The sequence below is a fragment of the Centropristis striata genome, chromosome 13 (assembly GCF_030273125.1).
Source record: "Centropristis striata isolate RG_2023a ecotype Rhode Island chromosome 13, C.striata_1.0, whole genome shotgun sequence".
Taxonomy (NCBI): Eukaryota; Metazoa; Chordata; class Actinopteri; order Perciformes; family Serranidae; genus Centropristis; species Centropristis striata.
The window spans coordinates 17,896,512-17,924,463 of NC_081529.1; the positions used below are offsets into that span (position 1 = coordinate 17,896,512).

At 40.8% G+C, this 27,952-nt stretch overlaps 1 protein-coding gene across 1 annotated transcript in view; it reads right to left on the bottom strand.

Annotated features, from left to right (window-relative positions):
- Positions 1-18,496, bottom strand: part of vat1 (vesicle amine transport 1) — a 36,555-nt gene extending 18,059 nt beyond the window's left edge. Inside the window, exons 1-2 of the mRNA XM_059347315.1 lie at positions 17,880-18,496; positions 11,422-11,629 (exon numbers count right to left, since the gene is read on the bottom strand). Coding sequence (XP_059203298.1) covers positions 11,422-11,629; positions 17,880-18,293 — 622 coding nt within the window. The 5' untranslated portion in view covers positions 18,294-18,496. The remainder of the gene's footprint in view (positions 1-11,421; positions 11,630-17,879) is intronic.
- Between the last annotated feature and the right edge of the window lie 9,456 nt (positions 18,497-27,952).

The window sequence follows — 27,952 nt, forward strand, 5'->3', positions numbered from 1 at the left end:
AGAAGCATGTGAGCTGTTTATGTGAGGTAGAAGGGAAGATGAAAAAAGTGAGAAAATGTTGAATATGCATTGTCTGAGTGGGGGTTAAGAGCTGTTTCTAAATGGCTCTGTCGCATAGTAGCAACCCTCATATACAGGTGTGAAAAAGTGTCCAACAGGATGATGCATCCATTAATCCCACGTAGCTACAGCCAGGCACTCGCATATTAATATTTAACCAACGCTGCTGTCATAGTCATCACAGTGATTCCCCTTCTGTTTCTGTTTTATGGAGTCTGAGAGCGATGGGAAAACAACCTCTGCAGAAATCAGTCCTCATTCTTAAAGACTGATTTCTTACTTGCCAATCAGGCTTTATATCATGCAAGTACTCTACCTCAAAAGAACAGCTTCAAAATCATGTTGATGCTTCACTGACTTGTAATAGGGAGAATAGCATCTCTTTCATTCCCACTCTGCTCCCCGAACACCTGTTGATGCACTGTGACTTTGGTGAGTGGGTACAACTGTCTTGAGAGGTGGCTTTACAGTGCTAACACATTAGCAGCTATATCACTGATATTGGTGAAACTGGTTTTGCTGAAACTGATTTTTGTTTTTTTGGATTTTACTCACACTAAAGCAGTGCTACCTGCTAATAACTGTAGCTGGGTTCAGATGGTAAGCTCAGTGAGCAGTGCTGCCAGGACTCCTTGGAGCACCAGGTGAATGTTAGTGTTTACACCATGAGCACAGAGCTTTAGACCCCTGTGAGGAGGAGGTTTCCAGGTAGGGAGGTGCTGACAGGGGAGTGGTGCTAGGCCATCGTGAAATGGTTTCAACAACAACCTTTACGGACAACGTGGCAAAAGAGTATGTTGGCAGAGGAAGCTAAGAAGAGAAAAGGAGAAGGCCACTGGATAAGAGTAAATCTTGGACTGGCTTTTAGTCACTTGCGAGATCTTTGCTGAGTAAAAGGCTGCAAGACAGACGTAGACTTGGTCTTCTTGCTGTTGCACTAGTAACAGCAAGCAGCAATAAATAATATTAGCTGGCTTACTATTGTCTTGTTGCACTTGCTTGATGTTTGGCTGTCTTAGTAAAGTTGAAACGACCCGTCTTAAACCTGTGTAAAACTCTCTTGTGAGAGTTGGGCATGAGTAGCAGTTCATGCTCTGAGCCACTCCGATTACAATGAGACTTGGATGTCATATTTACACAAGATGGATCATTTCTTGCCATAACCTCTCCAAGGACTTCAAAACTCCTTCTCCCTTATACTAACAGTGGATGTTGCCAAGCTGTCACTCCGACAGAGACTGGCCAAATGTGACGTCTCTGTTTGCCAGCATTTGCTCTCAGATCTATTTCTTGATTGCAGAGTGGAAACTTTGTTTGGAAAGACTGTTTGATTTGTTATAATAAAGACACAAAATCCCATATATTTACAGCAGTGGTGTAGAAGTGCATTGCAAATACCCCCAAAATATATATTATATATAAAATGTTTCTTAAATCCATAACTTATGAATAGAGTCTTTTACATAATCAAATATTCTTGTTTCTCAAAATTCGGGTGTAAAGAATTTCCTGAAATAAGCCTCAGGGAGGAAGAAGGTACCTGTTTCTGAATCCCCTGAGAACAAACTCCTGATCTTCCATCACAAGACTGCTGAGCTGTGCCAAGAACCCCGTCCTGCTCCCCACCTCACTTTAGACACACACACACACACACACACGCACACACACACACACACACACACACACACACATACATCCATACATTCATACACAGATCACAAGGGAGATAGGAGTGGAGCTGCAGCCCTGAACAGTCTTGAATGACTGCTCGTATCCGCTAATCTTCACAAATATGATTAAAATGTTAATCTTTCATTAACACGGTGCCTCTGTTTCCCTGGTTCCCTAATATATAGTGTTTCCCTCTATGACCACTTCTTTAGATTAGAATTATCTCTCTTGGTTGGGGTTGAATGTGATTTAAGGCCATCCACAAACACTTACCCATTCCTCAGGGGAGAAGAGAGCAGTTTAAGCAAATTCTTGCTGCTAATTACATTTGTTCTCCTCAAGATTCAATTGAATTGTTTATACTCCGAAATTAAGAAACGTCCCAAAAACATTCACCTATCTATTTGTTTTTTCTCTCTCTCTCCCTCGCTGGAGAAACAGGATACACAGTAGGGTTTTGTCTTTCCCTGAATCCTTACATACTCGCATTTTGGCACAAATTGAACTTGGCTTCCATAACATGACTGTTAGGAGTGAAGAGGAATTTTCCCCAAAAACACAGAGGAATCCAGACTGACACTGAGGCCACTGTTATTGCTCCACACCCAGAGCTCCACAGCATGGGTGGGTGGGGGACATCAGAAATGTTTTTCAGATTTATGAAAAGATGATGTGCTGGACACCACGTCTGCCTGATTAATACATGTCTCATTGACACCTCATGTTTCTTGTGTAAATTAAAAAAAGATCTCACATCACAGCGTTTCTGTGAGCGCTGTGTGAGCCAGGCTATGATCTCAGGTGTTAGTCGGGGGACGGATGGTGGCCATATGTCTGCTGTCATCACCAGAGTGACAACTGGTCCCTCGTCTCTCTGAGTTCCGTGTTGTTTTCTTGTGTGATTACTTCTGCATTTATTTCCACTTTTTCCTCAAGGACTCTGGTCTTTCTAAACCTATCATTAGCCTGCGGTGGTAGTGGCTGACAAAGAATGAAATACAAACGTGGACCCAAGCATCTCTTTTTACCCGAACTTGCCGTGGCAGCGTTACAACATCAACAAGCTGAACCAAATAAATTAACTTTTTATTGCTACTTACTGCCGAAGCTCAGATATGAGTTCTATAACCAGTGATAGGAGCAGTGGTTGGCTGTTTGTCAACGTGTACTCTTGAGGTATTACTTTGTATTATGTAACCTTGGTGTTTTCACTTCCATGGAAGTGTGTGTGTGTGTGTGTGTGTGTGTCTGTGTGTCTGTGTGTCTGTGTGCGCACACACAGTGGGCTTGAAGAGCAGTTTAATGTGCTCTCTCTGATGGTGAGTTTCTCTCCGTGCCACACAGAGGAAGCCCATTTTTATAGTTACTGGGTGAGTGAATTAAAAGAAAAACATCCTTTTTGTCATGTGTGAAGGGGGTCCCTTTAATTTCCTGCTAAATAACACAAACACACATAAAATGCATCTATATGTGTGGACACAAAATATATTTCTGAAATGTATTTCCTCCTGCTGCAAAATTAAGCACAAGCTGGTGCACACTCATCCAGTTTCACACAAATACAAACAGGTGTCCTGACACAGGTTTCACACACACCTGCGACTGTACGTGGTGGTTAGGGTGGGAGAGGGTGGATGGGGTTATTTGTCAACGGCTGCAGCAACGAGAGCGCGAGCAAGCAATGTGATTGGTGGGTTAGGTTGGAGGTTGCCCTGGTTTCCCTCTCCTATCAGTGCAGCTGATCTGCCGCCAGCGATGCCAGGCCTGGGGAACACAGAGACGGTTCAACCACGCAGCCCAGACTCCCGCTTAGTGGTCAGAGTGAATTAGCATTCTCTAAACTAGGGTAAGACCTCCCGAGCAGACAGACCGGAGGAGAGGAGTGGAGAGGAGAGGAGAGGAGAGGAGAGGAGAGGAGAGGAGAGGAGAGGAGAGGAGAGGAGAGGAGAGGAGAGGAGAGGAGAGGAGAGGAGAGGAGAGGAGAGGAGAGGAGAGGAGAGGATTTTCAAGGCACATCAGAGTTTTATCATGGCTCCCAGGAACAATGGGTCCATAAAAGATAGAGATGTAACCTCACTTGAGCTAATGCTTAAATAACAAGGGACTGTTTACCTTGTATATAATGAATGAGAACAATAATCTGCTCCAGAGAGTCCTGGGAGAAATAGATTTATTTTCCTTATTTCTTGGGAGTTTCTCACAATCATCCAACCTTTAGAAAAAAATATTTTTTGCTTCTCATTTTTTAATCCCATCTGCAATCAGCTGAGGGCTCATGTGCCTGAGGCCCTGCCTGCAGGTCTGACAGCAGTCATGAAGATCTACACCAGGATGGGCTCTCATTCTCCAAAACCAGGACATGCAGCAGCAAACTGTTCCTTTCCCTTTACGCATTTCACAGTACGCCTCTGACAACACTACACTTATCTAAAACTTTGGTACAGAGATGTTTAAAGCCACCTTCCCTGTCAGACACAGCTAATAGAGTTAGCAATTTAATGCCAGAAGTTAAAGTTCTGTTCATGTTTTGCATAGATGATTTTCTCTGAAAGGGCGGGAAATTCTGCTGGTGAAAAAAAGCTGAAAAAAAAATAGCTGGTTCTTTGATGAAAAGTAAAATATTCAAGCTTGTGTACGTAGAAATGTAAAGAGAAGGAAGTAGCCAATTTGAGGGGGGATAAGAGAGAATGTCACCCCCTTTGTTTGCAATATGACAATTTCCCCTGCCCATCATCTAGTTGCACAGCAAATGCAAGGACAGAGGGTTTTGGTTGAATATGTTAGTCTCGCCTGTCTGACTCATTAATGTGTCATCTGTTAAAATTAAAAACTCTGATTCCAAAAAAATTGGGACATTGTATATAATGTTATTAAAACACAGCGCAGCATTTGCTAATACTTTTTGACTTATATTCAATTGAAAACGGTACACAGACAGTATAATAAAAGTAAAAACAATTAAACTTCTTTTTTTTTGTAAATATACACTGAATTAAAAAATTTAATGCATTCTGTTTTCTGCCATTGCTGGGCGACTGTACCTGAAGAGTCTGAGTACCAAGCCATGCACCTCCAGTGCAGAAGGTGTTTAAAAGACCATGTTGCAATGATTGGCTAGCTACAGGACTTGGAAGTGTGTATGTGCTGATTTAAACTACTCTTCAACAAAATGGCAAGACTACAAAAGAGAAGATGTCTGTTCTTGGAGCCGCTCTGATTGCAATCAGTATGAATGACCAGATGTTTGCAGGGACTGTGCACGACATCTGCACCAAGCTAACCATAAGGGCCATGAACTGTGCTGTGTATTGATAAATCCATGGTGCTACCCATGGTGCCGAAGCAGCAAATGGATTTGTAATTGTGAATTTTTCTCCCCTTCTGTGAAATTGATTTTGGATCTTGCCGATTTCTTGCCATTTCTGTAGGAAACATCCACTCACAAACTTAAAATCCTGTCTGTGCCAGCAAGAGTGAGTCAAAACTACACATCAGATATTGGAAAAAAAAGAAAAAAGAAGAGATAAAACATTCAGCTGTTTATATCAATTGCCTTGCCGATTTAGGGTCCATTTGGGATGAATTTGGCAACTACGATGCATTTTTGTGTTCCCATTTGCAAAAGTGAAGCATCTTTAAATTACCACAGCTCTGATTTATACCACCCACTGGAGAAATAGCAGTATTTAAAGCATGGTGCGGTACCAAAAAAAAACATGATTTCTAAGAAGTAATAGTGCAGGTCCATTTACCATTTACCAAGCAAGTCAAAGTTAAAATTATTAAAACAGATTGACATTAACGTAAACCTTTAATATCATTAAATTCTCCTGGAGTGTCGATGGTTTAAATGTTGAAGAAACAGAAAATTACAAGGTGAAAAAGTACTTCCAGAACCAGCTGCTCAACTCTACAGATTTAACAAGGATTTAACTCCTTAGCTGTGACTGCTGTCACCCATCAATCTCATGCTGCACCCACATGCAGTAGCAGGAAGCCGCTCACATCAAGTGTTTCCAGATAAGCCTCAGTGTAACCTGGTGTAACTCTATCCCATGCACAGACACTCCAGCAAGAAGCAGCTGCACAAGTATGGAAGCCACCATAATTGACTGGTGGGAAAAATAAAATTTTTAATAACCGTCAGCTTAAACAGCTCTCAGGATCAGTGGAATCCAACACACAAACCTCAAACACACTACTGTGGAGCTTTATGAGAGGAGATGATTGATAGTATCGATGTAATTTCGTAGGTCGAGGCACCTTACAGAGCTATTAGTAAGCGTGTTTTTCTTCAGTATGAGAAGATTCAGTTGGAATCCATCATCTCTGGCAGGATCGGTGCCAAAATGTCACACCGGCCATGAGAAAAAAATCACCAGATAAATTGATGACACAGCCTCCTAGAGCACCTCTTAATTATATTATGCATTCCACATCTGCAACACAATGCGTGACACTTGACGTTGGCCTGCAGTCACTTGAGAGCTCATAAATAAAACAGAGGTAGACGTCATCATTGGAAGCAGCGGAGCCCCATATGTATGCAGGAATGTGTAGTGTGGGTGTGGTGGCGTGGTGGCTGCCCAGGGTTCATAAACATTAGGACCAGTTCAGGGAGAGGTCAGAGGAAAGGATGTTGGCACAGAAGACGACCCAAGAGATACATCCAAATGTCACTGAACTTCCCCCCGCCCAAAGCCCTCAGGGGAAAACAAAAGGAAGAAACGTGCACACGTTCCCCGATGACGAGGAATCGAGCACGGATATGGCGAGGTCACGCAGAGGGAGTGGAGGTTGCGGAGGGCCGGAGGGGGAGGAGGAGAATGGAGGATGCAGATGTGCGGCGCGGTGGAGAAGGGAGGCACGATGGGAGGAAATACAACAAGCTATTGTTTGGAGAGAGAGGACAGGAGCGGACCCACGGGAGAGGCAGCTGAGGACTATTCACCAGAGTTTACTTACACACACACACACACACACACAAACACACACACACACACACACATGACAGCATCAAGCATTCCTCACTGGTCACCTGACTGTGTCGGGATAAAGGTCATCGTACTATTGAGGAAATTATGTTTTTTAGGGGCTTAAAGAGCTCTTGGTGAGTTGTCATGGCTTTACCTGCAAGCACTAAACAATAGAGAAGGCAGCAAAAAGATGGACACTCATTATCTTCTCTCTATGAAGGCCCTCGTTACAACATCAGGACCAACAAGTTATTTGCCACATAGAGCTGTTCAGGCTTTGCACTTGCAATATTTAAGACCAACAAATTGATTATCATTTAGTGTTACCTGCTGCTGACAGCCCTATATAACAGTATCCAGCTGTCATACAGTAGCTAGAAGGGGCCACACTTTGGGATTTTTTGGGGGGCAGATCTGTGCCTGTATGGGAGGTTTATTGTTGTAAGTGCAAAACTCTGCTTCAAAAAACATTTTTTTGGGTCCAAATATTTGCTTGGTTGGCCTCTCCTGACGGTGCAAACCTTATTTATTTCACTTAGTTTGACATTTTGGAAATTTTTCTGATTTGCCCTGACACTTTTATTTTGGCACAGTAGCTGCAGCTTTCCTATTTACTGTGCAGATATGATAGTGATATAAATCTTCTCATAACTCTCAGGAAGAAAGCAAAAAAAATGTATTTCCGGATATTTCAAACTATGAATATTCACTTAATATCATATATGTTGTATTCTATACTTTTATATATCATGTGTCTCTATTTGTAATTTTACACCTGACACTTTTGTCAACTCTGTATGGATGTTCTCCTGTTCAGATTTTAAAGCTCTCACTTGTCTTTCTTCTTTTGTTTGGATACAACCAAAAAGGACGTTATGACACTAACCCAATCACAATACGAAGAAACATTCTCCACATGACTTGACAGAAATCCCTGAAACCTGTTGAATATTATTACATTTCATATTCATTCAGAATCTGTTTAGCTGAAAATTTCAGGAGCTTTGGAGACAAAATAAGTAGTAAGCTTGATGGTAAATAAATCGATGGGGTACATCCTTATTATAAGAATTAAGAGGTTATCCATGAGACTGATCAAGTGAGGATAGACCCTCGAGCATTTACTAGAAAGATGGTTTTATGAAACTATTCATATCCGTAGAAGAAGAAAAGTTCTTCTAAAACACAGAGTTTAAAGCTGCTGTTTGGTATTCATAATTACAAAACCGTTCCCTCTGAGGGTGAAAAACAAATGTCTGTCTCTTGTATCAGTGCTCCACTTAATCTCATTTAAAAGCTCACTATTTCACCTTTAAAAAACAAAGACTGGTCTAGCAGGAAGGCAGTGTTGTGCAGACATGTCTGGCACATAACATGTGTTGTTTAGTTGGATACACAACTTAATATGCAATCGTCAGTTGCAAAGTCTTGTGAGACAGTCTGACGAGTTGAAGTAAAGCCATTTGACCACATACTAATACTGTCTGTGGTTAAATGGGGTGTTCACTGGAGCTGTGGGCAGGGTTGAGTACTCACAGACTACTTGTTAATTACTGTTTCACAATCAAAATACAATGCATGCTCTGTATTCTCTTATGATGTGTTACTTAGAAATGGTTTTCTCTCCAAATACTTTTGAAAAAGGAGATTAACTCTTGGAAAACATTTAAACTGAAACAAGGAATTTTAATTGAGGCAACAGTGGTAGTGTTTCACATTTTCATGTGACAAGTTACAGTCAAATAAATAAAGTAATCACAAAGCAACTCAAATATGTCAGAGTTCATTACTGAGGCATGGATAATACCTCAGATCAGTGGTTCCAAACCACGGGGTCAGAACCCCCACAAGGAGTTTTAAGATGATACAAAATGTGTGAAATACTGAAAGTTTTACCTCCAGGCCAGGCCGCTAAAAGATATTCATGAGATAGACATAGACAGCAACATTTCTTAAGAAACAACTAAATAACTAAATAAATTCTAACACCCACACCATTTTGTTGACTGCTTCATCAACAAATCTGTAAAACTGACTTTCTCCACAAAGAATTACACAAAAGCATCAGTTTGAATCTTGTGTTTACCAGAGAAAGGTTGTCTTGGAAATCAAGCAATTCTGCATGAAAAAAAGACTAATCCACTAAAGAAACCTTAGACTACAAAGACGAAACAACCAATTGGCTGACTAAGAGGAGGCAGCCCTAGTCTCAGCTATGATATATGCATCTTGAGGATGGACTAGTATTTATAATAAATAACCACAAAGGGAACCACGCCCTTAAAACACATAACTGCAGCGCTGCGACTAACTTTTATTTTTCATTTTTCAATATACTTGTTCATTTTTCAGGTCAATCAGTGAAACATTTGGTTCTATAAAATGTCAGAAGTGATGTCTTAAAGTTGCTTGCTTTGTTTCATGAACAAAGCAAAACCCAATGATACTTAAATCACAAGGATATCAAACAGTGAAAGCAGATAATCTTGACATTTGAAAAGCTGGAACCAGAACAAATGTTTGGATTGTTTGCCTAATGAATTACTAATTTGTTATTAAAACTGTAGATTGCCAATCGATTTATATATTCAGTGTTATAATTCATATTTTGGCTTGGGCAGCAACTAGCAATAGTCTGATTTATTGATTGCTTTGTTAATAAAAAAAATGCTGTGTAATTTCCCAGAATGCAAGGTGACGTCTTCAGATGGTATGTTTTAAACAACTAATAGTTCAGAAATGGTTGCTCATTAATTTTCTGTTGATTGAGTTATTGATTAATCATCACAGTTCTATTTTTAGCAATATATTGCAATGTTATAATATTGCTTAAATAATCAGTTCCAAAATTGGAATACATTTATAGCCTAATATTTGCCACCCTGTCTGCAATTTCCTTCATAAAATTAAAAAATATCAGACTTGAGAAGACAGACAGGCCAAGAAACATTTTCTCTCTCTCTCTCTGGACCTGTCACAGCAGGTATGTTTGATGTTTCTAATCAGAGAATATCAGGAACAATTTTTGACAGCCTCAGAGGTTAAATCCCCCCACCCCCCACACTGAGCCTCCAGCACCATGTGAGCCATGCAGCCCCACCACACAGGGAGGCGGTTTTAAGAGAAGGATCTCTCACACCTTTTCCTCAAAAGGTATTACTATCATGCTCACTGCTATTAACAAGAATGCTTTTTAAGTCTCAACAGAGCTGTGTTTTAGAGCAAACAGTACAGTATGATAATGATTTACACATGCAAGAATGACAGAGTGCAGTGAAGCAGACTGTTAAGCAAATGTTTTTGTCATAGCCTCAGTAATGTGCTTTTACAGTCCTGATGTCCGGACAGCTGGCGAGCCAAGACTGGCAGCCTGCCCTGAGAAACCAGAGACGCCGCCTGGACTAAACCAGTGGGGAAAAGCGTCTTACACCACACTTCCACAGCATTCTTCCTATAGCAAACATACTCTGCAAAAAGAAAACCTCTGGCAACATGTGTGTTCACAAAGCTGAGTGACATCAGCTGGATGATATGGTAGACGCAAACATTTGGGATTCCTCTGGAAACCACAGATCCCACAACTATGAGTCTGTTAGCTGTCAGTCAGCTCTGGGGAAACAGCGCAGTTTAATGATAATGTTACACATTCATTCCTTTTCAGCATTATTGCAATACCAAGGGACACGTCCACCTGGGCTGCCCGTCTCCCACAGCTCTCTTTTTTTTGTCTCACGTAAAGAAAACGGGCTCGGGTTTCATTGTGTGCTTACTTCTCATAGCCATCTACGCCCACACACTGTCCCAAATGAAGAGGGATCCCTTTCTGACTCCCTCTGCACAGACAGAGTGGGAACAAAAGTGAAAGCTGTACACCGGCAGACAGCGAGATAGAAACGGGGAGAGAAGTTTTTTTTTTGGCTAATGCATTCATTTCCCATTCTCTCCAGCTGGCCTGATTGTGTAAACACAGCGAAATCAAATGCTCTCAGGCTCAGCGCATCACACCCCAAAACAGGTGCTTTTACTCCCTCAATCCCCATCTTTCTCCCACACACTCACTCTGAACTTTGACCTTACAGTCCAGGTGGCAGGTGCTCCAGTGTTAGTGCAGTATGAGAGCATGCAAAACACTGAGCCATATCTCATACTAATGAACAGTGGGACCTTCTCCAGCAGCCATAATTCATATAGAAAAGAAATGCATAAACAGGAGGTGCAGAGAAGGAAGAAGTCTGATACTGTAAGTATTCAAGGGCGTTTCTGAAACATTGTAATACAAGCTTTGCATCTTTGTGTTGAGCATCTGCAGAGGATTTCAAAATAATTCTCCAGAGGTCTTCTCAAAAGGCTGGTGGTAAAATATTGAATTCATTTGTGTGGCTGCTAAATACAGAGCAGTTAGTAGAGTTCTGGGTTGCCACACACTGAGATGAAACTGATTAAATGTGGTTTCAGTCGCAGGATTACAACATAAATTATTAGACAGTTATTCATAGATACTACAGTAAACAGGAACAAAACAATGTTTGTTTCAGTTAGTGAATGAATAATTTATCCATTTATAATGAATTCAAGCATCAGTTAAGTTAATGACCGTTTAATAAAGAGTGGTGCATCCATTTGCAACCTAAGATGGACATAAATTAAAAGTGTGACCTATGTGTTAATACGCTATGCTGTCTGTCCATATATGTATTTCTATTTGTCTCCTTACCTGCTGCAGCATGAATGAGGACGCTCTGATTGGGCCGCAGGTTTCCAAAGTCAAACAGCATCATGTAGGCAGTGATGTAGTTCACAGGGAGGGCTGCTGCCTCCTCAAAGCTCATGCCCTCTGGGATGAGGAAGGTGTGGGTTGCAGGCACCACCGCCACCTCCTGCCACAGCCCAAAGCGGTTCAGCACCATCACCTTATCACCAACCTGGAACAGAAGACACAGGAAGACAGGGGATGAGAAAAAAAGTAAGGTAGGGCTGCCCGTTTCAAATTACTGTAAACAATTTAAGCTTAAGCGCCTTTGACAATAAAAGTAGAAAGTTAAATATAAGGGAAAGCAATAAAAACTACACACAAGGCAAACACACAATACAGGATAAAGTGCTCACGGAAGCGGGAAGCTTTTAACAGCTTCTTAAAAATATCGACTGACTGTGTTTTTAAGGGGAAACTGTTCCAGAGGGTTGGAGCCTCAACTGCAAAAGCTTGGTTAACAGCTCTCCAGATCTTGAAAGGATAATACCGCTTTAATCTTTGGCAATTTTTCTTAGTTGGAAGAAACAGTACTGAACCACTTTTTTATGTGCCACTCAAAGTTTATACGTTGGTTACAGAAAATGCCTCTTTTTTTTTAGGTTTGCTTAACATGTACTGCTAAAGGACCAATACACTGCTATACTTATCAAAAATATACTCAGTAGCGATTAGGAATTCTGTTTTGCCAGGATTATGTTAGAGGAAATAATCTGACATCAAGTCCTTGATAGTTTGGCTGTTTGTCTTGCAAGGTATAAACTTTACTGAGATCATTCTATTTCAATAAAAAGTATAGTATCATCTGCATAACAGTGATAATAAATAATTTGAATTGACTGACCAAATGGAGTATGTACAAAGAGAAAAAAAGAGGACCAAGGATAGAACCCTGGGATACACCACATATCAGATCAATGGCCACATAAACACTCCTTTCTGAAAAATGTGAGGCAAACCGGTCAAGGGCATGCCTAGTAATTAGAATAGAGTGGTTACTGTTGTCGAAAGCTGCACTTTGGTCAGACTGAAATTTATCAACACAGTTATTACCCTCATAGACACAATTTGCTATGTGGGGTATGTGGAAAGATAATAAAGTAGTATTTTTATTTTTATTTTATTTTTTAAAGTTGATTCAGTCAATCACTCCACCTGGACACCCAAAGTCTTGACTGTGATTGTAGGAAATATAGTTACAAATTAGAGTTTATCTGACAGGGCTGTGATGCCTCATGGTTTCGTTGGGAGAATGATATGAACTGTGCGGCAGAAGCAGTAAATAGAGTGGGGTTTACAACAATGGCAGGCATGCAAACATGCAGCCACCTCAAAGTGTTTGCTCTTAAAAAGTGCAAGCAAATAAAGACAGCGATAAACCACTGCAGAGTGAGCGTATTAACTGTCCTGACTTTATGGAAAGAAATAATGAACTGACGGTTAAAAAAGGAAGCTTTTGTTGAAAGTGTTAGGTGTTTCAGGATTGGTGCCAAAGTATGATCAAAGTATGAGTTCTTATTCTTTATATGATATCTTTCAGAGCCACTATCCTGACAGTGAGGAAGCCACAGATGTAATTAATTTGTCTCACGCCACAATCACCATCTTATCACTTTCTGCGTCCAAAATAACCTTATCAAAGCAGGATCCTCTGATTAAAAAAAGGACGAGCCTCGATATAAACTTGCCCCCCCTCGATACCTTTACTAACCAATCAGGAGAGCCCGCTTGAGGGACACAGGAAACAGAGACGACTGCAGCATTATAACTCTCTTCCTGTTTTCTTCCTCCCCCTTATTCAACCCTCTCGAAACAGCTCTCCCTCCCACCTTGTTTCCATTCTCCTCACTTTTTCTCTTCCCTTCTTTCTCTTTCACTTCCTGACTCCTTTTCCCCTTACAACTTTAGAACGTCTTCCTTCCCCTTTCTCTAGTCCCTCGTCTCGTCCTGTCTGTCTTGGTCTTGCCGCCTTCTTTGACACTCTCTCTTTCCTCTGTGTTTCTTCATCCTCCGCTGTCTCGTTCTGTCTTCACCATCCTCTGTCTTTTCTCTTGCAAGGAGTGTCCCATATCCCCTCTTCCTCATCAGCGAGACAGGACAATGGGGCCCATCTTCTCCCCTGGCTTCCCTCCACTCATCAGAGTCCCTGCCAGATTCTTCCCCATGGCTGAGCATAAGACAAGCTCTCTCCTCCTGGGAACAAACCCTCTCCACCCGGGCCTCTCTAATGGTCTGGAGGGAGCCATGCGCCTAGCTGTCTATCCACTCCAATTAGAGAGATCTCCCTCTCTCTATCCCTTTTCATACCCGCATCTTTCTGTCTGAGGTCGAGTCATTTGGTTTATTTTCAAACTCTACTTTCACTTTTTCACTGTGGGCTACTTCTCTCTCCGCCCAATTGTTATCCATGCCGACTCACTGCCTCCTATCTCTCCCCTTTTTGAGTCTTTAACCTCATCAACCTCACAGGTTTAATTGGGGGTACAGCGTGGCACGAATTGATTGATGGAGGAGTTCAGGTCCTTTTTACAGGAAACACACACAAATATGACTCATGCATCACATTCAAATACATCAGCAGCTATTCTTCTGTGCCCACGTAAAGCATGTGAGTTACTGTCAGTCACACAGAATCTGGGGAGGAACATTCAAGGCCAAGCGAGCGAGCCTTGTGACAGTTCTGTTACAACATCTTCGCAGTGTGACCCACAAACACACACACACACACACACACACACACACACACACACACACACACACACTTGCATTTCCTTTCTCAGCCTTCACGCCACTGCATCAAATGCAGTCACAGTTGGGGTCAGGAGTGCAGGGGCGCTGAACAAAGACACTTCCAGTTAACTGTACATGAATGGACTTAATCAGATGGTGATTCAATTTTGGGGTATGCAGGCCTCCAAGTCAGCTGCTTTGTGGCTTTGAGCTTTGATGATCTCAGCAAAAAAATTATCAAAAAAAAAGAAGGATGAACCCAGTTTCCTGAGTCAGGTTGAGGCAAAAGATGAAGGTTAATGTGACACCCACACAACCTGCATGGCTCCTGTAAATGTAATTAAAAGGAAACATAATATCACCCCAGTGTCAGCGTAGGTGTTATCATGCTTTGACACGGTTTGTAAGATGTTCAGTTAAAAGCCACGCCCTGCTTACATACGGCGAAATCTGTGACAAGAGGGACTTCATGCTGAGTTTTGCACTTGACTGCACCCCTGATTATGTAAATCAGCATCTCATGCACACAAAACACCCATTATTCTTCATTTTGTTTGGCTGCTTGATTAATAATAAAAGCCATGATTCAACAATACACTTCCAATACCATAATTTTCCAGCTTTTAAGCGTGAGGGGAAAAAGAAGACTCATTTTTTGATTCTAACGAGGCGTCTTATGGCAAACTGTCAAAGGGCCATGTAGAGTATGAAAGTAATGGGGAAAAGGACAATTAGGATGGAAGAAGAAGGTATACATGTCCTGAAAGAAGAGACAGAGAGAGGATGAAAGGGAGGACAGCATGATAGAGGGATTCACCGACTGCACGTTCGACAAGAATCAAGAGATTAAATGAAAGAAGGAGAGATAGTTAGAGAGAGGCAAGGAGGGATGGAGGAAATACCAGACTGACAATGTGGGCCAGAGGGAGGTAATTGAGAACATATGGGTCAAATCCGACTAAAATTCACTGAGGGAGAGAATGAAAAATAATAAAAAAAAAAAAAGAAAAGAGAATCAGGAGAAAAAGTGCTGATGTTTGGTGTCAGGGGAGCTTCGGTGTGATTTGTGATATTTCCCCTCTTCCCTCGCTTACTCACTGTTACACTTTTCCCCGCACTCCCTCTTAGGTCATCTAGGGTGAAGGCACTGTAGCATTACTTCATTCAACTTCTTTTAACCCCCTTAAGTGGTGCTTGTTTTGCAGAAGTTATTGAAATATAATGAGAGGCACGCAGTGGATATTTAATACAGAAGTCAGCAAAAAATAAACAAGAAAAAGACAGGGAGACCGCCCCTATCACCTTTGGAAATGCAATATAGCATGAGGTAAAGAGGGATTTTAATTACATTATATAAAGGGGAAGTGCTAAGTCTTGATAAGCAAAATTGTATTTTTGTCAATACAGGTTTTTCTCATTTAACTAAAAAGCCAAATATCTTACATGTCTCTTATATCTGCATGGGAAAAGAGACACTTAAAGATCACATCCACATTCAAATGTCAGAAAGATAAAACGAAAAATCAATCAAACTTAACTTAGCCTCCAATGTCTATGTTGCATTATCTAATTAAAAGGCATGCTTTATGTACACTGTATGTGGAGCAAGACACACACACCCATTATTGTGTGCATGTACTTGTGGGGACAGAGATAGATAGGCAGAGAGATAGAGCTGCAGTGAGTGATGAGCCTCCCAAAAATTCTGTGCCATCAGGGTCAGCACATTCCCTCTGAGCTGGCTGCCAAAAGATCTCAGAGATCTCCATCCATTAGGAAGATTGGCTCTTAATTCTATAAGCTACAGGCTGCAGGGGAGTGTGGGAGTGTGAGGCCTTGATGATGTGTTTGTGCATGTGTGTAATGCATGACCTTTAAATCCAATCTGCATTACTGACAATGTGGAAAGAAGCTATTAAATATCTCAGAAAGACAAGAGTCTTAACCTTCAATGAGGTCCGGCTGCTATCGGCTGACCTGCCACCAATCATATTCTTATGACTCTGCATTGATTCCCCATCCATAAGGACTTAGCATATGTGCCACTCCCAGCCAGATGCACTGATTCTGCATTTTTATCACACATCTGATACGCCCGGTGTCATCAACACACATTAAACATGGCTGCTGTGAGAATATGTAGTGCTCTTACAACAAATGAGTCACCACTGATGTGTAATATTCTAGCTTTGTTGTTTAATTGCCTTTAAAAAAAGGCGTGCAGCCAGGAGGCAGACATATAGGCCTGTGACTCATCATGCAATATAAGAAATGATTCCCTTTTAACATTCCTTGTGGCTGCACATTAAAGAAAAGCAGTTTTTCATTATTAGGATTATTTAATTGACTTTGGCTTCATTGTCTGTTTGAAGTTTAATTTATCACTATAAATATTTTCTGAACACAACAAGAGGCGATAGGGTGTTTTGACAAAGAGGGCGAGTGAGCTTATTTCTCACACCATGCCTGTCTGTTGCGTCGCGCCTCGCCCTTTCCGCTCGGTGAGTCTGTGCGCCACCGTCGCTGCCGGTAACAAAAGGCGTCGGTGACTCCGGTCTCCGCCACCGGTGTCAAGTCAGCCATATTAATACCGGTGGTAGCTGGTCATCGTTTCCACAATAAAGCCCCATATTAATTAACACTTTGCAAACAAAGTAGGAGTAGACACTTGAAAGGGAGGTGGGCTTTTTGTTGGCTTTTCACCCAAAATGTTATTGTTATAGTTACATTTATAGCCATAAATGCCGAAGCACGATGTAAATATGGAGCTCTATAGTCTGGGCCTACATGTGCACTACATATGATCAAATAATCCACATCGAATAGGCTTAAGATGTTTTACAAAATGATCACACCTTTTTATTTTCTATATAGTGCACATGTTATAATTTTCGCTTATTTTTCGACCGTTAAACGGCAGACAACTCCCAGGTGTCGGTTCAGTGCTTTTATTTTGAAGCCAATACAGCCTGGTTTCCGGTCACATTGTGGCTATGTGTGGTTAGCTTGACGCAGCTCTCCGCGCCTTGGCACACATCAAAGCGCAGTAACAGCGTAGGTGCTGCAAGGGTGGAAAGCACCCCGCGAATTTGCATGTTTATTTTAGATTTTAGACTTTCAACATTCATGTTGCGTTTGAACAATTAATCCATGTCCACATCAGCAACTATTTTTTGGCTCGAAGTTGCTCAATCTAAGTGCGCACAGTTTCAGCGCAATTTGAAAACCGGGGAGACAAGAGGGGCGACGCCTGCTGCTGACTTCATTGTACCCAACTCGTGTCATTCACACACTTTGGGCTTCTTATACTAACATTAAACACAACATGAATACATTAACATGCTTTATTTCTTTTTTCACTTTGAATGAAGTGCTGTCTCTTTACGCACGAGTGAATGAACGACATAACATGGATGAATAAGCAACCATAACAGCTCAAACATAAACTATAGATCAATAAATATTATTATAGCCCATTATTGTTTTGATTATTAGCCTATTAACGTTAAATGCATTAAGTCACGCAACTGCACAGCGCTGTCTGAGCAGCGAGCAGAGCCTGACACGCCCATATCCAGATGTAGCAGCACCAAATGAAAAGCGAGCCAAATATGCATCACTTAAACAAAAAGACACACACTAAAATGAGACTTAAAGTGACAGAAAAAGAGCTGAGAGGCATCTGTGCTTACTTTTCTGTCCGTCACTTCTTCCCCCACAGCCTCCACTACCCCAGAGCACTCCATTCCCGGGGTGACCGGTGGGGACGGCAGCCGGTCGTACAGCCCCTGCCGAGCCATCAGGTCCGCGAAGTTCAGCCCGCAAGCCTTGACCCGCACCAGGACCTCTCCAGCCTTGAGCGCCGGTTTGCCCTTCTTCACCTGCAGCTTCACTTTATCATAGCCCCCGTAGCCGGTGAGCACCAGCGCGCGGTAGGTGAACGTCTCCTCCTCGGGGACCTTCTCGGCGGTCGCCGTTGCCTCGGCAGCGGCGGCGGGTGCGGGCTCAGTCTTGGGCGTCTCGGCTTTGGGTTCCTCGGCGGGTTTGGTCTCCTGCTTCTGGTCCACGGCGTTTTGCTGCTCGGCAGGTGCGTCCTCTCCAGACATTGTGCAGGGAGCTGTGAGACAGTGATGAGTCTAGAAAATTACTTATAGGCTTTTCTTCCACTTCTTGTGCTTTTGTAGCCGTGGACGGGCTTGTTGCTTTGTCGCGTATGCTTGCCTTGCGAATAAAAGAAAATGCGAGAGTCTGAGCTTCTTTTTCAGCAGTCTTGCATGGAGACACTAACCCCGACAAAGTGGGCTGATCAGTGGCCAGTAGCTGTCAACGCCGCGCTCTGACAGAGTGTGAGTGGGATGAGACTGAGGCAGGCTGGAAAACACGGAGAGCTGATGAAACTAAGGACTGGCTTCTGTAATTGGGCGGGTTTGGTTGTCTGGGTAGGGCTATAAAATAAGCCTATGTTGCATCTAGCAGAGAGGTGATTTGCAGAAATGTCCATTATAGCTGAAAGGCAAATAAGGTAGAAGCCAACCCTAAAGCTAATTTAAAAAGCTGTTGATTACTGCAAGTCCCTCCACATAAATATGACATTACAGCATATTAATTTCAATAAGAGCAAAATGTAGCATGCCAAATAACGAAGCCACTGATAAAGATGATATGTTTAACCTTTGAGAGACAAAGGAAGTCACTATGAATTCATCACAGTATATTGATTTTTCATTTTTTAGCTGCTGGTAGGTATTTTCAATACGATGCACTCCTGTCCCTGGGATAATGAATGGATTACAGAACAGGCCTACAGGACACAGGCTCAGGGGCCCAAAGGGTCTGGGGGCCCCATGGAGACACAAAACAACTACAAAGAGACAAGAAGGACTTCAATGAAACACAAATCAACTACAAAAAGACACAATGACAACAAAGAGACATCAACTATAAAGAGATGTGAAAGAGCTGCAAAGAGAATCACAATTACTATGAAAAGGCGCAAAACAACCATAAAGAGCCAAAAAAAAATGACTAGTATCAGACACTAAGCAACTTCAAAAAGATTCAATAATAACAAGGAGACATCTACAAAGAGATGCGTAATAACTATGAAAAGATGACAAATAACTACCAAAAAGGCCAAAACAATTACAAAGTGACACAAAATGACCGCAAAGAGATGCAAAACAACAACAAAAAAGAAGAGCTCTAACTTTATGGGATGTATGACACCAATATAAGAGTGGAAAATTCACTGATTACCAATACAGCAGCTTATATTGTAGATTTTTGTGCAAGAATAAAAATAGACATTTTCAATGTGGCTTGTGCACCAATATGAAGGCTGCTTTCTGAAACAAATAACTGTCTTAAGAAATAATTATTATATACATTATACAAAGAATGCATAACATTGTTAAGCAAAAAAAAAAAAAAATCAGTAACAAAATCTCCTTAAGTATTGTTTTCTGCATTATATGTTGTGTAAAAAAGTTTATTGTACAAGATATATGCCAATATTGATAGACACTGACATGTTTGTGATAGTCCCGTAACAGCTGATAATATTGGTCGAACTATAGAGTTTGTGTGTCTCACTCCTGTGTAGGAGAGGTGGTGGGGCTATGCGTGTCTGAGCCCAGGTGCCCATTGTCTCATGATCCGCCTCCTGCCTCAGATGTGATGAAACAGAAGACAGGATAAATCGACAGGATAATGATGATGAATTTATACTTCTTTAAGCAAGTATGTGCTTATTTCTGGCTGTTTACTGCTGCTTGTTAAACACTGAGGTGTGTGGTGCTGGAACAGTAGCAGCCAAAGGAAATGTCTGTTTATGCTGCCTATTCTGCAGTCAGACTCGCAGGAACTTTGGGCCTGCGTATGGCTCATTGTTGTAACTTCCCTGCGCAGGCAGCTCAGCAAAATATGAGTTTGTGTTGAGGTCACGCCAGATTTTGATTAAACAATATAACCTGCTTTGTGTTATTTAGCCTCAGTGCAGGGCGCAAGAGCCACAGGGCGGGATGACCTCTCTATCAACAGCTACACACGGGACACGGACACTCGAGAAAGTGTTGGTGTGATAGTTAAACATTAATGATCACAGATGCAACTGTCAGAGTCTCTTATATTTGTCTTAAAAAGAGTCTTCCAGCTCTGTGGCTTTACAGCTGAGAGAGCAGCCCATTCAGAGAGCAGTGACCACAAGAGGAGTGGTGAGACACCTTGTGGCCGTAAAGTGCCACTCAGCACTTCTGGGGCCAAAGTCAGCAGTGTCCAATCAATATCCCACAGGGGCTTAATGATGTAGGATACAGGCGTTATTGATCTGCTGCTTTGACACAGGCAAAACGTTACACGGCAGATTGTCTGTTCTTCTCCACCAACCACACTGAGCCACTCTGAATATACATCAGTATGCTGTGGGTGCTCACAGAGTGGCTTTTCTCCTCATTAGCTCTGACAGTGCCAGTATGGTAATGTACTAGCAAAGCACAGTCAGGAAAATGACTTGGATTGCAGGTTGGAGCCTGAAAAAAGGATTAGAAGAGAAGTGTAATGCAGTTTCACTGTGAGGCTTTCAGGAGAGGAAATTTCTGAACACGTTCCAGCAGCTAAACAGGGTTTGAAAATGTATCCATCAAAGGAAATGGCTGTGGTTGAAGGAACACAGGAATAGGATTCAGGAACAGAGATGTACTGCCGTGGACACCTGGTGTATTTTGGAGACTTTCTTTATTGTCTAAGTAGGTTACTGGATGCATAATGTTGCTCGGTGGTGTAATTTGGCCTGGATAAAGTACTGTGTCACCACTCTGCCAAGCAAATAGAGTCTGCAGGGAGTCAGGGTGAGTGTGTCTGAAATACAAACACGCTGATATTTTCACTTCCACTAAAACTGGGCAAACACTGGGATTTATAACATCATGCAAATCCCACACATGCTGTCTGCATGAATTATTACTGCAGCTGTAGGACATATTAATACCTTCATGTTCTGTGGGGACTTTCCTGCTTGTAACTGAAAGGTGCTTAAATGTATTACAGGCCCATTTTACTTGGTTACCCTCTTAATACACACAGGTGAATGTTCTTCTGTCATGCATTATTACGATATCCTCGAGCAACATGATGGATCGCCTTCAGTGCTGCTGTTTTGCTCAACCTGTGGCCCCAAGTGGCCCCTCACTGAGTAATGTCTATCTGAGACCCCCATAGTTCTATGGATCGCAGAAACAAATTGGGTTTTCACGCTCTTAAATGATTCAATTTCAAGAGTTTTAAGAAGAAAACTAAACATAATTTGTGTAGCATGACTACTTTGGAAGCCCAGACCCTGGAGTTAGGAACCACCTGTTATACTAGGGCTGGACAATATGGAGAAAACATTACATACTTTTACTGTAATGCAGCTTTTAAAACCTGGAAAATACAACACTTGTGCTATATTACGATATCCAAAATATAAGACAATAGTAAATCTCATATCATATATCAATATATTATCAATAAACTTCCCAATATAAGCAACATCATCACACTGTAGGCAGTTATTGCAAGGCAAAATTATTATTATTATTATAAAAAATAGTATATATATTGTCTGGTGTCTTAAAGCTTCTGCACACTACACTACTTACACACAATATTGATTACAATATATTTTATGTTCAAACACAAACTTCAGTTAATACACCTTTTGGATTCTGAATTTTATGCATTCTGTTTTTATTTGCATTTTATACAACATCCCAAATGTTGGGGAATCAGGGTTGTATAAGAGGTACAACTAGGCAACATTGGTGAAAATACACAATACATAAACATTGATATATTAGCTATTTATATATATACATAGACAGCACATGTAGTGGAGTAAAACATATTTTTTTCCCTGTTGAGATGTTAGTGAAATATAAGTATAAAGTCGCATAACATAGAAATAATTAGGCCACAAAGTAGCACTTAAGCACAGTACTTGACATGTACTTGTGCTTATTCACACCACAAGTGCCTTACATCATTCAATTCATATTCTCATCCCACTGAACTTATACCGCATGAGGGCGATACACAGAAATTAAATGCTGTTTGGAAGAACTTTTGTTTGCTTCGCAGTCTTCTTGGCACATTTACAGAAACTGAGAGCTCTGAAGCCAGAAGTCACTGCATACTGGCTCCTTACCAATTCAACCTCTGGCCATTTATATATTTAATTATTTATTTTTTCATCTCCCCTCTCGTTGAATGATATGGTGCTGGCATCTCTGCTCTATTCACACATGGGTGTAATGAATTTATTGGTTGAGTAGCATATCCATCAAAGCATCTCTTAGCACATAGTAATATTCAAGCAGTGGGAATGCAAAACAGGACACCCGCTAACTGGCAGATGCAGAACACTGAGACTGAGTTTCACCTACCATTTAACCATTTATATTTATGCTTGTATGTACACATAAATGCTCTTATAAATATATAGATTGACTGGCCTGTGCTGTCTACTGTACTATATGCAGCACCTTATTCTCTCTCATTCAGCTATTAGTCCAATTTCCTTAACAAGAAAACCAACTTAATAGAGGAAAGAGATGCAAGAGGTAGAGGTTCTTGTGGGCTTTATCAAATTAATTTAGAGTGCTGGGAAATGTTGCAGTAGCTCATTCTGTGGGGACTTGGCTTGGTGGCCGGTTGATAGTTGCTTCAAGTCCCACACTGTCCAAGTTTGGACTGAACTGAAAGCTAGAGAGGTGCCACTTCACTTCCTGGGCACTGCAGAGGTGCTTCACTGCCTGGGACACCTCATCATTCTAGCATCTCACCACATTTGATGCATGTGTGAATGTGTGTGTGTGTATATATATATATATATATATACACACACATATATAAAAACAAAAAGAAAATTAATTCCCCAAACAGGAAATAGAGCATGTTAGGCTGTGCGTTATCATTTTTTATTACTATTATTAAAAACAACATGATAGGCTCCAGCAGTTTCCTATAGAGACCTGTAGACTTTTGTTCACCACACAAAAGATGATTTAATATCTTGGTCTGTGGCCTATAAGGTGACAGCTAAAACATACAACAGCCTGCTCAGTAATGAATACATACTGCCACCTGCTGTTCTGCTGACTCTACTGAGAGTGACTTTCACTCTAAAGGGTCAGTCCCTGGAATCTCTCTCACACACAAATCTGAGAAAAATAGTGTGCAAGTGAAAGCATAGAAAAATCACATTTAAAAAAGGCTACAGCAACAACCTCTCCAGACAAGAGCAGGAGTGGAAAGAGAGTATTCCATTAATTTCCAGTTCAATTTCTATAGACAGCAGTTTGCAACCTGTACATAATACAACTGATAATCATAGACAATGATGTCAAAAAAATGCAAAAATGATAGACATTAAATTAAGTCTATGGTCACTACAGTTGGTGCAACAAGCATTATAAAGCCACAGGAATTAAATGACCTGACACTTTTTTTAAATAATCAACAGCAGCAGAATAAAACATCACCAAAGCAACAACACAAAGATGAATAATGTAAAAAATGTAAACTCTGCAAGCTGCAGTCACAAACACATATATCAGCAAAAAGAGAGACTGTAGTTTTTTGCTCCTGCGTTCTCATCTGTACAGTGAGTTTTTATTGGACTAATTTTTGGAGCCATGTGCACTTTGAAGTCCTCCTCAATCCTCTCCAGGTTCAACTCGTTCTGCTCGTTTATTCTCAAAGCATAATACAACCAGACCACTCAGCCTCCATGTCTCACTGCCTCCTCAAAGAGCTCTGAGCTCAAAGAAGCTCTGCAATCACAACCGTGACAAGGATTAACGTCACAAACACCAGAAAGGCATCACACTCATCAATGCTCACTGAAGGTAATAGTTCAGTACAGCTGCTGAAAGATCCTCCATGAGCATTATAGCATTAAGCAGGTTATCCAGACCCAGTGTCCGACCCAGTGACCCGTTTAATTCGGGTCACTTGTTATGCTGGCATGCTGGTGTCAAATCAGTGATTAATTAAGGCAGATGCAACCTTTTTAAACGATGCCAAAGTGCAGTATTTCTTACATAACTACCCTATAATGGGTCATCCTTAATTAATTTGTTGTGCATTTGCACAGTCCAGATGAATATTTTATTCAAGTTAAATATTAAAATATCTAATATTAATAACCCTATAAAATGCAATGCTTTGTTAACAACTAAAACATTTCTTCTTTTCCGCCACAATCATGTCATGACCCTTCAGATTTCTCATGTGACCCTTCAAACTCATATGTTTGGACTGAACTACAACCAATGTTCCAAAAAAGTTGGGACAGTGTGAAATGCATAATAAAGACAGAATTCAATGATTTGCATCCCAAAGACAAGACATCTAAAGCTCAAACTGGGAAACTTTTGTTTTCTTGTATATACAGTATGTAAATATATACACTCTTTGAATTTGATATATTCCTGTTTTTATTTACATTTTACAACCATCCCAACTTTTTGGGATTATTGGGACATATGTAGAAAGTAGTTAAAATGATCATAGGACCATCAAAGAAAGCTACAACACCAAAAACAAAAAAAGCTGCTTATGCATCACTATGAACTATCTAATAATGATATATGCAATAATATCAGCAGGGGCAATTTGCTGCAGAACCAGTGCTCAAATTTTTCATACTGATGACACATTTTGCAGATAATACTCCTATGATAATAGTACAAAAATTAAATACAATGTTATATTTAAAGAAAGGATCAAAGGCCTCCTTCTGTCACTGACTCTAACAATTAGATAATACCACAAACCATAGCCACAAAAGTAAAGTATAGAGAAGAAGAATGCAACAATTTTGCAAGTTTGCTGTATTATGATACTTTGTAATCATAGTGCTATTGATGTTATTGAGCTCTATGCAATGTGATACCATTTTTGTCCAGAAGGCGTCAGTATCGGTCTTCAGGGGGAGAAAACATGACTCAACAGTGCTGACCTGTCCTGGCACTGGTGCCTCGTCATTTAATTATCTCATTCACAAAACCAATAACTCCTCAGCAGGGCACTTACAAGGAACATCAACCAAATGCAAGGCGATGAGACCCATAAAGGCAGCCCAGTTACCTCTAACTACTTAATTTGATGGACTATTTTATCTATGTACCCTGCATTTATTGTTTCTCCATTAAGAGGTCATGCTGGCACTAAATCAAGAGGCATAATGTGCTGAGTGTTTATGCTGCTTTCCAAAAAAAGGGATGAGGAAAAATCATTATGGGGCAAACAAACACCACTATTAGCAAATAAATTATGAGAGAAAAAGTATTTAGACACATGCTTTCACCTTAAACTTAAAGTCTATTTCTAGCCTTTTATGTATTCTATTTTGGTACTTTTAAAGGAGGACACACTGAATGTAAATGGTATTAATCATGTTGCAAATCATCATCCCTCCTGCAGAGCAATTTATCACAGCATCCAAAAACTGCAGAGAATAATCACCTTCCAACCTGACTGCTAAGAGAGCAGCCTTATTCAGCCTCTCTTTAGTGAATTAATCAAAGAGCTGAGCCAGTAATTTGAACAAAATCTACCCAGACTACTGCAATAACTGGTTTCCGTACATATGAAAATTGGTTCCACCAGAATACATTGCTGAGTTGTTTGGTTTTCTTCCCACAGAGACTATGTACACATATACACATGTGCATGCAGATACTGTTACTGTTGGCCAACAAGCCGGCTAATAATGAAATATGACTTTAGGAATATCACCCATCTGCTGAGTGCAACCACTGATGAGCCTCTTACATATATATAAAAGGCATAAAAGAATAAAGGCATAAAATAGGGCCATTCATGTGGTCTCAACGGGCTCCGCTCAGCTCTCTTGATAATAGTCCTTATGTTTTATAGCAATATTATAGTGATTTTATGGAACTGATGTTAAGATAGGAGGTCAAGTTTAAAGTGTTCTTTGTAAAGTCACTTACTATGTCTTATTTTTGAAGCACTAATAAGAATACTACAATACATTCACAGACTCTTAATTCTGTCCCACAAATTAAATTTTGATGTTCTCAAGTATAAAGTTCTAAGGCCGATATAATGTAAACACTATAACAGCAGGCAGAATTGTCTCCATAAACTCTTTTAGTGCCATGGAGTGGAGTTTGCATGTTCTCCCCATGTCCCCCGAGGTTCCCCTTACAGAGGCCTCCTGGTCGCTATAGTGCCTCCCTCTGGTCGGCGCCTGATGGGACGGAGAGGAACCGGTGGGAAAAACGTGATCCTCCCACGCGCTATGTAAAACTCCCCGTCAGGTGACAAGAAGTGGTCTGCTAACTCCTCTCAGAGGAAGCATGAGTCTAGTTCAGAGACAAGGTGGTGCCCAGGATCATGATATAGTCAGTTGGGTGATAAACAAATGGGTTACAAAATCGTGGGATAAAAATTTAAAAAATAAAAATAACAGTATAATACTACTGATATATTCTGTTACCAGTAAAGTAAAACAAAGGCTTCCTCACTCATTGACTGATGCTAGAGCTGATTTGACAGTTTGTTTTTACTTTCATCCTTTGTTTCTATCACTCCTTTTTGACTGCTTTCACTTGTTGACAACTGACTGTCCAGGAAAGATTTGAGTATTTTCTCATGAATTAGTATTTCAGGAGACAGGGTGAATATCCTCATCTATCTGCCGAGGTGACAATGACATCCCAGAGATTTTAACCTTTACAGGTCTACCTGGTTTCCTTGGGGGTGCAGAGTCATCCCAGTCCTGACATTTGATCTTACTGCTAGATTGAAAGGCTGACTCTTTAACAGGGCTGACAAAATGTAATTTCAGATATTTCTCTTGAGGCTGTTTTATAGGCTACTAGCTGAGGTGGTCTTAGAGTTGTGCAAAGTATTAACCTCAAAACGTATTTAAAGAACCTAAATTAACCTTTGCGTTGTCTTAAGGGTCAAAATTGATCCACCACTATGTTGAACAGCAAGAAAACCTTACTAAATGATCTTTCTTTCAAGTTGAAATTGGGTTGAAAGGTTATTTACTGTTGTTTATTATACACATTGTGGTTAATGCCAAAAAACGCATTAAGACCATATAACTATAAGGCCAAATAAGTTAAGGTTTGTCATTGTTTCACTTCAGTTTTTATAACTGTTAAGACAGAAAACCCACAATATTCCTAAAGTTATTGATGCATGAGAGGATGTTTATTCATGAAAAGTAAGATTTGGGGTTTGAAATTCAATTAAACTGCTTTATTTTAGAGATTTAGTGGGCCATTTTTTACCCTTATAGGCCAAGGTGTTTAATATTATTGATGCATAATGTGTTAATCGCTTTAATGTTACAGCTGGTAAAGGTGTAATTGTAATTACTTTGTAAACTGCCGGGTAGTTTATGAATCCCCTCCCATTGTGATCAATAAAGTTTGATCTAAGCTATAATAATATATCATCATGTATTTGTTGATCATGTTTCACCTGAATCTACAAAGTAACATTATTAAATAAAAGACATACATATATAGTAGAGTAAAAGTGGTGGTGGGGGAGGGGGGTGGAAATACTCAAGGGAAGATAAGGTCATGCTAAACTGTTTGTTCACAGACGCTTATTTCCCAGCAGAGCAGCCTGTTAGAGCTGACTGATGTGACTCAGATGTGAATATTGGGAAGGCGTGGCCAGTAATCAAACTACCGGAGTTTCCAGGGAGGGCTGCGCGTCCTTTCTGTGGTTTCGGCAG